The sequence below is a fragment of the Pseudophryne corroboree genome, chromosome 2 (assembly GCF_028390025.1).
Source record: "Pseudophryne corroboree isolate aPseCor3 chromosome 2, aPseCor3.hap2, whole genome shotgun sequence".
NCBI lineage: Eukaryota > Metazoa > Chordata > Amphibia > Anura > Myobatrachidae > Pseudophryne > Pseudophryne corroboree.
In genome coordinates, this window is record NC_086445.1 from 286,356,801 (window position 1) to 286,370,105 (window position 13,305).

Consider the following 13,305-nt stretch of genomic DNA (forward strand, 5'->3'; position numbering starts at 1 on the left):
CTTGGTCTGCGGAGCGACCTTCGTTGGGCCTGCCCAGTGGCCTGTTCTTCCTGGGCAGGGGCAGGGGAGGGAGCCGATGTGGGTGGCTCTCTGCCACTGTGGCCAAGGGAGACAGCGATGGCCTGGAGCCCTTGCAAGATGTTATTTGCAAGGCTTTGGAATGAGGAGGCAAGTTGTTCTTTGCCCTGCCTGATCTCTGCCAGACCTTGGCAGAGTTGAGCAACACCTTGCTCAACACTGGTTCGGTGCTCAGTGAGCCGGACAGCTATCTGGCTTACCTCCCGGAGGATCCCGTCTTGAAACGCATTTAGGCTCTCACCATACCTAGCGATTTCAAGCAGGATCTCCGGGATAGCAGAGGGTTGGGTGGGGGGGCCAGTAGGAACCTGCAGAGGTGGGATTTGTGTCCCCACACTGCCAGACCCACTAGGTCCCTCCACCTCAGCCTCAGCCACATAACCCTCTGTGACTCAAACTGATCATCCCCCTGTGCTGTGTTTTGTGGCAAGCAAATAGAAGAATGTGTGGGAAAAGAGTACAATAAAAAATTAGATTTAAGTTTATAAATACTGTTTAAATTGCAGACAAATACATGTGTAAACTTACCTGGCAAGTCATGTCCCGTCAGGATCTCAGGCAGGTCCGTGTCCATATTAGACACCCCTTGGCCCTCCTCATAACTGACACAGGCCATCGCCATCTCCTCCAAGTCTGTAAACTCCACAGCGACAGATGGTCCTCCCCCTGTAGCCCTTGAGGCATTCCACTCCGCAGACCTCTTTGCCTTCAGGCGGGATTTGAAGTCGGCCCACCTACATATGTATTGTGAAAGAGGGGCAAAGTAGAGTATTATTATTTGTGTATGTAAATATCTAGGACACATGTTCTGCTTCTGTTTGCTATACATAACATCACATGTCACTACATTTTTAAGACAACTTAGCACCGAAAAAGGACTGGCAAGATGCACTTACCGTCGTCTAACTTCCTGCGATGTTCTGACGACAGAGCCAACTTCATTCACAGAATGTGTGATGTCCCTCCAGATGCGATCTTTTGTAGCAGCACCCATGTTTTTGGGGCCTCTATGTACTTTGGACATGGCTTGCGTGACCAAGACACACAACTCCCTCTTAGTGAATGCAGGCTGTCTTTTCTTACGTCTGGAGGTAGCCTGTGAGGTTTCTTCCTGCTGCTCCTCACCATCTTCCTCCTCACTAGCAGCTTCTGTCTGTTGTGTTTGTGTGGCTAATGCTGATTCCTCCTCAGTTTGTCCAGTATGTGTGTGTGGCAGGGTATCCCCACTCAATTGTTGGGGCTCAGAAGCAGACATTTGCAGAGTACTAGGTCCTGCCTCTTCACAATCCGCAGAGGCGTATTCCAACATCCGTTTCTGGCACTCTAGGCGTTTTTTCGCCAATGCCATCTGCTGCTCTGCAATGCGGGCCATCTCTGCTGCTATTTCCTCACGAGAAGCCATGTTTGCGATGACGTGTGTACGCCGAGGTGTGTGCTTATTTATACCTACGGGCGGGGCGTTCATTCACACAGGTGTACAGTGTTAATCTTGGTAATGATTGCACTGCTTATTTAAGGGCCTACTTTGCACGCTGTGAGTGTTGGTAGTTTGGAGTTTGTATTTGTCAGTTTGGAGTTTGTTGTGCTGTGCATTAAGGTGCTATTGTGCTTTTCAGAGTGAGTAATTGTCAAGCATACATTTGTCCGTTTGTTCGCGTTTAGAATATAGACGGTATAGCATTATTTTTGCGAAAATCCGTTTGTGAGTATTCGTGCATTCGTCTTGTTCCTAATGTTTTTTACAAATTATATTTTTGAAGATTATTTGTAATTATTTTTTACACATATATATTTAGTTTCTCCATTTTTTAAACTAAACCTGTGCTTCAGTGTTGCTGTTGTGTGGACTAATGTTACTATGTTGATCTTACTGTAATTGTTCTCTTGTAGGTGTTTTTTTCTGGGTGAAGTAACCCCTTTTTGTTGTTTTCAAGGAGTGTGATTTAGAACTCAAATTTGACTGTTGTTTTCTTTGGAGCAGGTAAGTGCCCTTGGCCTGTGTTGGTGCCTGTTTGTGTTAATGGTCTCTATGTTGTTTTTAATGTCATTTTTGTTCTCTTGTAGGTGTATTTTTCTGGGTGAAGTAACCCCTTTTTGTTGTTTTCAAGGAGTGTGATTTAGAACTCAAATTTGACTGTTGTTTTCTTTGGAGCAGGTAAGTGCCCTTGGACTGTGTTGGTGCCTGTTTGTGTTAATGGTCTCTATGTTGTTTTTAATGTCATTTTTGTTCTCTTGTAGGTGTATTTTTCTGGGTGAAGTAACCCCTTTTTGTTGTTTTCAAGGAGTGTGATTTAGAACTCAAATTTGACTGTTGTTTTCTTTGGAGCAGGTAAGTGCCCTTGGCCTGTGTTGGTGCCTGTTTGTGTTAATGGTCTCTATGTTGTTTTTAAGGTCATTTCTGTTCTCTTGTAGGTGTATTTTTCTGGGTGAAGTAACCCCTTTTTGTTGTTTTCAAGTAGTGTGATTTAGAACTCAAATTTGACTGTTGTTTTCTTTGGAGCAGGTAAGTGCCCTTGGCCTGTGTTGGTGCCTGTTTGTGTTAATGGTCTCTATGTTGTTTTTAATGTCATTTTTGTTCTCTTGTAGGTGTATTTTTCTGGGTGAAGTAACCCCTTTTTGTTGTTTTCAAGGAGTGTGATTTAGAACTCAAATTTGACTGTTGTTTTCTTTGGAGCAGGTAAGTGCCCTTGGCCTGTGTTGGTGCCTGTTTGTGTTAATGGTCTCTATGTTGTTTTTAATGTCATTTTTGTTCTCTTGTAGGTGTATTTTTCTGGGTGAAGTAACCCCTTTTTGTTGTTTTCAAGGAGTGTGATTTAGAACTCAAATTTGACTGTTGTTTTCTTTGGAGCAGGTAAGTGCCCTTGGCCTGTGTTGGTGCCTGTTTGTGTTAATGGTCTCTATGTTGTTTTTAATGTCATTTTTGTTCTCTTGTAGGTGAATTTTTCTGGGTGAAGTAACCCCTTTTTGTTGTTTTCAAGGAGTGTGATTTAGAACTCAAATTTGACTGTTGTTTTCTTTGGAGCAGGTAAGTGCCCTTGACCTGTGTTGGTGCCTGTTTGTGTTAATGGTCTCTATGTTGTTTTTAATGTCATTTTTGTTCTCTTGTAGGTGTATTTTTCTGGGTGAAGTAACCCCTTTTTGTTGTTTTCAAGGAGTGTGATTTAGAACTCAAATTTGACTGTTGTTTTCTTTGGTGCAGGTAAGTGCCCTTGGCCTGTGTTGGTGCCTGTTTGTGTTTGTTCAAAGTGTTTTGCTTATGTTTGTCTGCCATCTTGATAAGAAATGTTAAATTTATTTCAAGGATTGTTGTGCAAAGTAGTGCTGTTCTTGCCTGTACTAGCTACTAAAGGGATAACTTTGGTTGTTGTGTTGTAATGTTTTTTTTGCCTATTTTGCTTAATTTTTTTGAAGGTGTTTGTGATGTGTTTGATGCTCTGAGTATATTGTTTTTTTATATTTATATTAAAATGTTTATAAAATATGTAGGTTTCTAACTTTTAAATTTTTTATACCCTTTTTGTTATCATTTTCATTTTGATCCGGAATTGAACACAGAAAATATGTCTTATGCTCCTGCAGTAAGTTGACACACCCTTTTTAAAAAAATGTTTTGTTGTATATTTTTTGAGGTTTGCTTTTGTCTTATTCAACATATCTGTTATATTTTTTTAAAGTGTGTGATGTCAGTGTTTATCGCAGCAGAAGCCCTACCTCCCCAACCCACGGCAGCACTCCCACCCCAACCGCCAGCCCCACAACCACAACCGGCTCCTCATCAACCAAGGCAACGGAGGCGTGCTAGGCCACCAATTTTCCAACCCCGTGTCCTACTTTTTGGGATGCCAGATGATGTTGTTGTGCGTAGATACAGGCTGCCACCACATCTAATCCTAGACACTCTCTCCATAATAGAGAGTGATCTGGAGTCTTCAATTCGGTATCCTACAGCAATACCACCATTGACACAATTCCTTGCTGTGTTACATTTTTTGGCTACAGGCTCTTATCAGCATGTGGTTGGAGACCTGGCTGGCATGTCGCAGGGCCAGTTCAGTAAGGTCCTGCGGCGTGTCTGCCAGGCTTTCCTAAAGCGTGTGAAGCAATTTATTGCTATGCCTTTGGATGTTGGTGCCCTAGATGTGGTGAAGCGGCAGTTTGAGGAAGGTGGTAGTCGCTTCCCACATGTTATTGGGGTTGTGGATGGCACACATGTAGCTATTCAGCCACCAAGACATAATGAAGAAATTTTTAGAAACAGGAAACTGTTTCATTCTCTGAATGTAATGGTTGTTTGTGGGCCATCCCTCCAGATCCTTTCCCTGAATGCAAAGTTTCCCGGAAACTCCCATGATGCGTATGTCATTAGACAATCAGGGATATGGCACAGATTAAGATCAAGTCAACGAGCAGACATGTGGTTATTGGGTGAGTTGGCCCACTATTTTTGGCCTGAAATTACTAATTTTTAAACAATATACTCTTTCTAATTTGTTATTCTCATCAAACAGGAGACCGTGGATATCCTTGCACCCCCTGGCTCATGACTCCTTACCGTAATCCCAGGCCAGGACCACAGACGGCATTTAACTCCGCGCTTACTGCCACTAGGCAGCTGGTGGAGCGCACAATTGGGGTCCTTAAAGGCCGGTTTCGTGTGCTCCACCGCACTGGTGGCGACATCATGTATTCGCCGGAGATGGCAAGTAAAATAGTGGTCCTGTGCGCTATACTACACAACATCGCGGTAAGGAGTAGCGTAGAGCTTCCTCAGACAGAGGAATTGCCTGATGAGGAGCCAGGGGTTGTCCGACACTTCGGTGGGGGGAGTGTTACACGGAGGGGGAGCGAAGTCAGGGCAAGCATTGTTGCAGAATATTTCAGGTATAGTTTTTTTAATTTTTTTTTTATTCTAACACAAAAAACACAGTATGCTTATGTTCATTTTTTAATGTTGTATTTTTTTAAGCTATTGTAAGGTCATTGTGTAATTATTTTGGTGTGTGTGAATCTTTTTTTTTGTTATAAAAAAATATCCGTAAACAGGTTAAGCTTACAATGTGTTATTTGAAAATATAATAATGTTATGTTGCTAAATAGTGTCCTTATTTGTTTTCTTACCTAAAAACATGTTTTTTAAAACAAACACACAAACAAATGAAAATGAATGTTGACCACTTTGTGACTGTCCAGCTGAATGATCACACAAACTGTGGTGAGTACACAGATCTTTTTCGCAATTTAAACTAAACTGTGTGTGTGTCTGTGTCTGTGTTTGTGTTGGGGTTGTATTTTTTTTTTTTTTTATTCCTTCTGCGACTGCGTATTTCCGCTCGTGCGATTTAACACTCTGCTCTTCCCAGCATTGCAAAGATCAATAAAGTTATTAGAAATGACAGCATAGATTTTGGACCAATCACATGCTAACAGACACTATAAATATATGCCCAAATAAGGAAAACGCCATTGCCATGATGCGTGCGGCACCTTTCACCAGGCGGGAGCTCCGCGTCCTGGTTGCGGTGATGGACCGCCGCGTAGGCCGCGTTGGGCGCTTCATCCCAAATCGGGTTAAGCGCGAGGCCTATGCGGAGGTCCGCCACCTACTGCGGTCTCGCGTCCGCAGCAGGCGGACAATCATCCAGCTGGAGAGGAGATGGAGTGATCTCCGCAGGAGGACTCCAGAACTGTTGGCGGAGATCCGCCAGCAAATCAGGGAAATGCATGCACGCAGTAAGTTACATTACATAAGATTATTAGCATAAAATTTGCAAATTTACACTAAGTGGTAGGCTAATAGCAACACTGAGTGAACAAATTAAAAAAATAGGACAGTGTGTGTGGTTAGGGCAAACAGTACTGACTGTGTCAAAGTGTTACCAAACAAGTGCATGTTGTACAGAATGAATACCCAGGCAGGAAGCTGTACACAAAAACTTGATCAGTGGTGTCTATATAATAAGGTGGCTTGAATAGTGATCTGGTGATGTTGCCTAGACCAATCAATATGACTCAATGGAATAGATTAAGGAATGAGCGTCCAAATATTTTTGTTGAAACATTTTGGTTGGTGGGGCCAACATGAAGAGGATTGTAAAATGTGTTGTTTAAAACAAATAAAAAAATTGCGTTTTTTACATGGAACAGAACAGTGTAATTTACAAATGTTTAGTATGTAATTTAACATGCAAATAAAATTTACCAACAAATATCATTATAGGACGACCACAACGGCAAAGACAGCCAGTGAGCCCACATCAGGCAGCTTCTCAGCCCCCTTCCCCTTCTCACTCCCCCTCCACTTCCCAGTCCCCCTCCCCTTCTCACTCCCCCTCCACTTCCCAGTCCCCCTCCCCTTCTCACTCCCCCTCCACTTCCCAATCCCCCTCAGCTTCCCACTCCCCCTCAGCTTCCCAGTCCCCCTCAGCTTCCCAGGCACCCTCAGCTTCCCAGGCCCTCTCCCCTTTCCACTCCCCTTCTCAGCCCACCTCTCATTCTCTTTCTGTGACCCCTTCTCCTCCTTCCCAGTCCCCTTCTCCTTCTACTTCCAACTCCCCTTCTCAGCCCCCCTCACCCTCTATTGGCCTAACATTCTCTCCGCCCCCCTCGCCCTCTCAATCAGACCCACCCTCAGAAATTAGTTTCCCAAACCCTCCTCCTTACCCCATCTCTCCTCCTTCCCCAAACCCTCCTCCTTCACCCATCCAGCCTCCTTCCCCCATCCCTCCTCCTTCACCAATCCCTCCTCCTTCCCCCATCCAGCTGCCTTCACCACCCACAGAATGGGCAGAAGAAGCCCCTGATGGGGTCAGTGATGACACTAATGTTGCTGAGGAAAGTAAGTGTTTTTACATTTCAGTTCAAAATATGACCTACTTACACTTACAATGTACAAACATGCACTGTTGTACTGTTTTAAATCAGCTAGCAAGGTACACATTTTCATTAATTATTGATGGTGTGCATGTTGCATTGATATTTTTTAGAGTATCATTATATGTAGTGTTTATGTGTGCAATGTGTTGTGTGTCCACTCTAGGTCGACACTAATTAGTTTGACAGGGTTGCCAGGACTACATAGTTTAATATGTGTTTATTTTTAACAAAAACATTTATAGCTGAGTGCAGTTTAGTATGTTGTTAGTCTTTAACACTTGTGCCTCTCTATTCATAATGGCCCTCATTCCGAGTTGATCGCTCGGTATTTTTCATCGCATCGCAGTGAAATTCCGCTTAGTACGCATGCGCAATATTCGCACTGCGACTGCGCCAAGTAATTTTACAATGGAGATAGTATTTTTACTCACGGCTTTTTCATCGATCCGGCGATCGTAATGTGATTGACAGGAAATGGGTGTTACTGGGCGGAAATAGGCCGTTTTATGGGCGTGCGGGAAAAAACGCTACCGTTTCCGGAAAAAACGCAGGAGTGGCCGGGGAAACGGGGGAGTGTCTTGGCGAACACTGGGTGTGTTTGTGACGTCAAAACAGGAACGACAAGCACTGAACTGATCGCACAGGCAGAGTAAGTCTGAAGCTACTCTGAAACTGCTAAGTAGTTAGTAATCGCAATATTGCGAATACATCGGTCGCAATTTTAAGAAGCTAAGATTCACTCCCAGTAGGCGGCGGCTTAGCGTGTGTAACTCTGCTAAAATCGCCTTGCGAGCGATCAACTCGGAATGAGGGCCAATGTTTGCACTTTCAAAACACATGCTTCACTTTGTTAGCAAGCAGAAGAACACAATGATTTGTGGTGTTAAAGTTACACTCACAAAATGCTAATTTGTAAAAATTAAACCTGTTTTTCCTTATTTTGGAAACTGGATTTACATGGATTGTGGGCATGCTAGGATATGTAGTCCTTCTGAAGATGTTGATATGCAGTGTGATCATGCAGGACCAAACCTCCTTAAATTTAATTCACTTCAGTCCAGATGTGAATGAATGGCAACATGGTGTTACATTTACTAAGATGGTAGTTATCTTTAACATGGGATGTTGACCATAGCAAGCAATAATATTATAAATTAAATTGTTATGCCCACTTTTACAAGATAACATGTTTAATTTGTTTGTTTGCTATGGTCTACTTCCCATCTTAAATTGAACTCCCGTAGTAGAAAATGGACAACATGGTGTGGTTCACTTTCTAGTTTAAAAAAAAAACATTGCTGAGCAGGATTGTGTATTATGCTACTGATTTATCCTTAAAGCAGCCATGATGTAGTCACTTAGGCATTAAAGCAGGCCTGTCCAAACTGCGGCCCTCATGCTGGAGAAAAAATACACATCCCAGCATGCCCTGACACAGATTTTGCATTATCTGACCACAAAACTGGGAAAAGGCATGCTGGGAGATGTAGTTTCACAACAGCTGGAGGCCAGCAGTTTTGACATGCCTGCATTTAAGTGTGCTTTGTGCCTTTCTTGGATAATAAGTAATGTAATTCAGTTATTAATGTTTCTGTTGCTTCTTAATTTCAGATGTGGCAGTTGGAGATCCTACAAGTTTAGGAGGCATTATTGCCAGAATGCGACAACACCTGCATGGTGTTGTCATGTGTCTGGATGAATTGCAAAAATTTGCTTGATTTTGTTTGTTTAAAAAAAAGATTAATGTTTTTAAAAATAAAAAAAATAAAAAAAATATGATTCAAGTTAACCGGGTGTTGTGCTTATTAATGCAAAAAAGGATCAGCAGAATGGCAGGCAGAAATAGTTTACATTAAACATTACTCACATGTAACGTAAGTTTAGAATTAAAAAATGAGTTAGGAGATTATTGTGTTAATAAACATGTAAACACCTTCATTCACAAACAACATCTTTTAAAAAAGATATACAAATTTTTAAAATATAATAGTTTTTAAAAAAAAACACTTTTACATGTTGATGGACAATTATGGCAACAAAGTGTTAATCTGTTTTTTTGGCCTGACTTAATTGTTTCGGAACATTATCAATCATTACACTAATTGGATTCGTAATTGACAAGGGCTTGTGTACTTTAAAATGAAAGGGGTAATTTCACTTAATCGCAAAAACAAAAAAAAATGGCGTTTTACCTTAAAAGTGTGTAATTTGTAGGAAAAATGAGTAAATCTACTAAAATTTAGTATTTTTACAATGAAATATGTGTTTTTGCGAAGGCTTCGCAATGCTGCGATGGTTTCGCATTACTGCGATGTCATTTGGCGTATGCCCACTTTGTGTAATAGTGCGTACGAATGTGCAAAAATACGTTGGGGGCGGATGTTCGCAAATTTACTACACTAACGCAACTTTGCGAATATGTTGTGCGACCGAAAAAATGAGCGATCAACTCGGAATGAGGGCCTGTGTTACTTAGCTGTCCAAATGGCAAGAGGAAGTATGAAGCACATGACCCAACTTTTATATGCACTGAAGCCTATGCCCACAAATACTGATGGACAAGGAAAACAACCTATGGAAAATTTCCAAGGTCCCTTGGAAAACCACCTAGTAAGTAACTGCTTTGTCATAAACAACCAATCACAAAAAATGGGGCTCTTGTATGGCTTTGTGCTTAGTCAGCCCTCAGCTAATCTTATATTCATTATTTTGCGCTGCAGTATTTGTGTTGCATAGACACATACTGCAAAAGACGTTACATCTTATCTACTCTTCCGGAAAATAAGGGCGGGGTTTATATTACTGTACAAGATCAGTATGATTTTCTGAAATTCACATTGTCGACAGTGACACTGGGGGAGATGTACTAAGCCTTGGAGAGAAATAAAGTACCAGACAATCAGCTTCTAACTGCAATATTACAAGCTGTGTTTAAAAAATGACAGTTAAGGACTAAGGACAAAAGAGAAAAGTTTTGAGAAGCAGGAAATCTGTTACAGTATGCACATAACGGGTTCAGTATGATATACCAGTGACCGGGATGCTGGGCCATCAGTATACCAACAACGGCATTCCAGCCTCCAGTATGCCGGCAGTTTGGCAAGAGCAAAGAGTCCCCTTGCGGGCTCGGTGTCTCGCTACGCTCGCGATAGGTTCATTTCCCACTCTAAGGGTCACGGTGTCGTGGACACCCAGGAGTGGGAATAGTCCCTGTTAGCCGTGATTCCAGTGTCAGTATCCTGATCTCCAGGACCCCGACTGCCGGCAACCTAATTGCATCCCCACATAACTGTTGATCACACTTAAGCACTGTAATCACAGAAGGTGATAATTAATTATAACCTCCTTTTTTACAATTAACATTGGTGAGTCTTGGAATATAGGGCTCTATTCAGTATGGGATCACATCACCAATGCGATTACATTTTGCCGAATTTCGGCCCAGTGCGCACGCACAGGTCCTGTTCTGTGAATGCGTGGGCAATGCAAAAAAACATGGCGTGGTGCACCTGCTTTCGCAGCCAGGCTGTGCAGACAAGGGGCTACCCTTATTTTGCTGTGTCTGTGATTGCATTGCGATCAAATCACTGACAGCAATTAGAATGCTAGGCGGCCTTGCCCTGTGCTGGGTGTCTCCCAGCATGCGAGTGTCAGCAGTTGCAGTTTTACTAAATTAGCAAAACTGCATCTGATCCTGAATAAGGGGAGTGATTCAGTAAGCAGTAAGGGTATTTTTCTCCTCCCTGCAAGCTATAAATTTGCCCCCTTCCCACACTTTACAAATGGACAGTGCGCGCATTCGGTGCGTGTAAAAAAAGGGGTGTGGTCTCACAAGGAAGGGGCATGGTCACACAATAGTACCCATTTCAAATTACGCCACACAGTAGCACAATCTTGATCCCATTACTTTGCACATACTAGTGCCGCTTATACACATAATGGGGGTCATTCCGACCCGATCGCTCGCTGCAGTTTATCGCAGTGCAGCGATCGGGTCGGATCTGCGCATGCCCCGGCGCCGCAGTGCGCCGGTGCATGCTGGGAGGCCGAAGGCCGTTGTATTGCAGCGATCGCCTCTGCCTGATTGACAGGCAGAGGCGGTCGCTGGGCGGGAGGGGGCTGGACGGCGGCATTAAGCCGACATTTAGGGGGCGCGGTCCGGCCAACGCAGGCATGGCCGGACCGTTGGGGGGCTGGGCCGCTGCGACCCAGGCAGCGAGGAGGTTCTACCAGCCAGCCGCAGGAGCTGCGCTGGCCGGGAGTTACTCCTGAAATGCAAAAGCATCGCCGCTGTGCGATGCTTTTGCATTTCTGCTGGGGGGGGGGGAGCTGGCACTGACATGCGGGGCGGACTAGCCTTGTGCTGGGCGTCCCTCCACATGTCTGAGTGCCTGATCGTAGCTGTGCTAAATTTAGCACAGATACGATCAACTCGGAATGACTCCCAATGCCCCAAGTAGTAGTGATGCTTCTACATATAATGCCCCAGTAGTAGTGCTACTTATACACATAATGCCCCCAGTAGTAGTGCCGCTTATACACATAATGTCCACAGAAGTAGTGTCGCTTATACACATAATGTCCACATAAGTAGCGTCACTTATACATAATGCCCCCAGTAGTAGTGCTACTTATACACATAATGCACGCACACAGGGGCATCGGAATGGGGAGGGACAAGGTGGCAGATCTCTGTCCCTAAACATGAGGGAGGCAGGGGCAGAGGAGTGGCAGGCAGCCAGGTGAAATACTGCTGCCCTACCTGTGTACTAGCCTATGTCCAGTTCACACCGGCACTGGGAGCGCTGGATACTTGCCGCCACTCATGTGGACATCACTGTATTCTTCTCTTTCCACCATCCTCTCTGGTCCCGCCACACGGGATGCTCCCTCCTCGCGGCCTGACTGACTTGAGACACCGGGGCAGCGCATTTGATGTTCCGCCAGGAAGTAGGCAGCAGTGGAGGTGTGCTGCTGACTAAGGGATGTTTGTCCTTCTACTCCGACTGGCTGTACGGAGGGGTGGACCCCAGCCTGGTCAGTGGGGGACCAGAGTGCGCGTCCTTTCTGCCCACAGGGAAGAGGCTTAGTGAGAGCTTGGTCCTGCTGCTGGAGATCGAGCTGTCTCTGTGGAAGATCGACAGGGGGAAGCTAGGGGACGGGAAACTGCTGTCAGATTCTGCCTACCCTGATAGCCTGGGCAAGAACCTGCTGCTGGAGGTGCTCTGCCTGACCTTTGGAGTGGAGGTAGGCTTTAAATTAACCCCTGTCATATAGTCACCATGTTGCAGGTAATGCTAATAATAGTAATGCCCCCACACAGCTCTCTGTCATATACCTGCTGAATCCTTGTCCTGTGCTTATGGTTGGTGCTGATATGCTGGTGTTCAGGATGCTGGCGGTCAGCATACCAACAGTGGCATCCGGATGGCTAAAATTCTGACAGGAGCCAGGGATAGCATGTTAACCCTAACCCTCCCTTCTAGTAGCCTAAACCTAACACTCCCACCCCTGCAGCCTAACTCTATCACTCCTCGGTGGTGGGTAAACCTAAACCCCCCTCCCGGAGCCTAAACCTAACCCACCCCACCCTGCAGCCTAACCCCAACTCTCCCCAGGGGTGCTTAACCAAAGCCAACCCTTCCCACAGCCTAACCCTAACACTTTCCCCTACCCCAGCCTAAACCTAGCTGTTACCTCTCTGGCGGCCCAGCTCACAGAAGTTTGCGATCCCTGTAGTTGGTATTCCGGCACCAGGATTGTGAAACTATCCAGGATGCCGACGTTGGCATTCCGAGCAGTGTTGGGATTCCAGTGTTGGTATTTTGTCTGCCGGGATATCTGCCACCGGCATCCTAACTGGATTTCATGCTTACCATGTTGCAGGTAATGCCTATGCTAATAATACTAATACCTACACATATGCCTATCATGTCACCCACTGTCACAGTGTGTTGGGAAGCTAGGCTGCCAATCTCAGATTATATCTTGCCCCCCCAACCTAAAAACATTCTTATGCCCCTGGCCACACAAACATACTGTATACATACACACAGACATGCACAGGCGCACACACACACACACACACACACACACACACACTTTCTTTCACTCATTCTTTCCATCCACTTACCTATCTGTCTGTCTAGCTAGCTGGCTGGCAGACAGGATCTGCAGCAGCCTAGTCCCCTGAGGCTCCGCCCCATGTAACTCAACCCCTTCAATGTCACATAGCTCCACCCCCTTTTGGGTGAATACAGCCGCTGTCACAGGGGAGGGTGGAGGAGGAGGCTACAAGCTGCCGGTGCCACTGCCTGTCAGTGTGACAGGCACAGCAGCTGGCAGCAGCAGCAG

General features: G+C 44.8%; 1 protein-coding gene across 1 annotated transcript; it reads left to right on the forward strand.

The window, feature by feature from the left end:
* The first annotated feature begins 3,638 nt into the window (after positions 1–3,638).
* Positions 3,639–7,218, forward strand: LOC135050734 (putative nuclease HARBI1). The gene is made up of 5 exons (XM_063957113.1): positions 3,639–3,656; positions 4,389–4,503; positions 4,587–4,959; positions 5,269–5,290; positions 6,296–7,218. Exons 1-4 carry the CDS (start codon positions 3,639–3,641, stop codon positions 5,270–5,272), a joined length of 510 nt encoding a protein of 169 aa, XP_063813183.1. The 3' UTR covers positions 5,273–5,290; positions 6,296–7,218.
* The last annotated feature ends 6,087 nt before the right edge of the window (positions 7,219–13,305 follow it).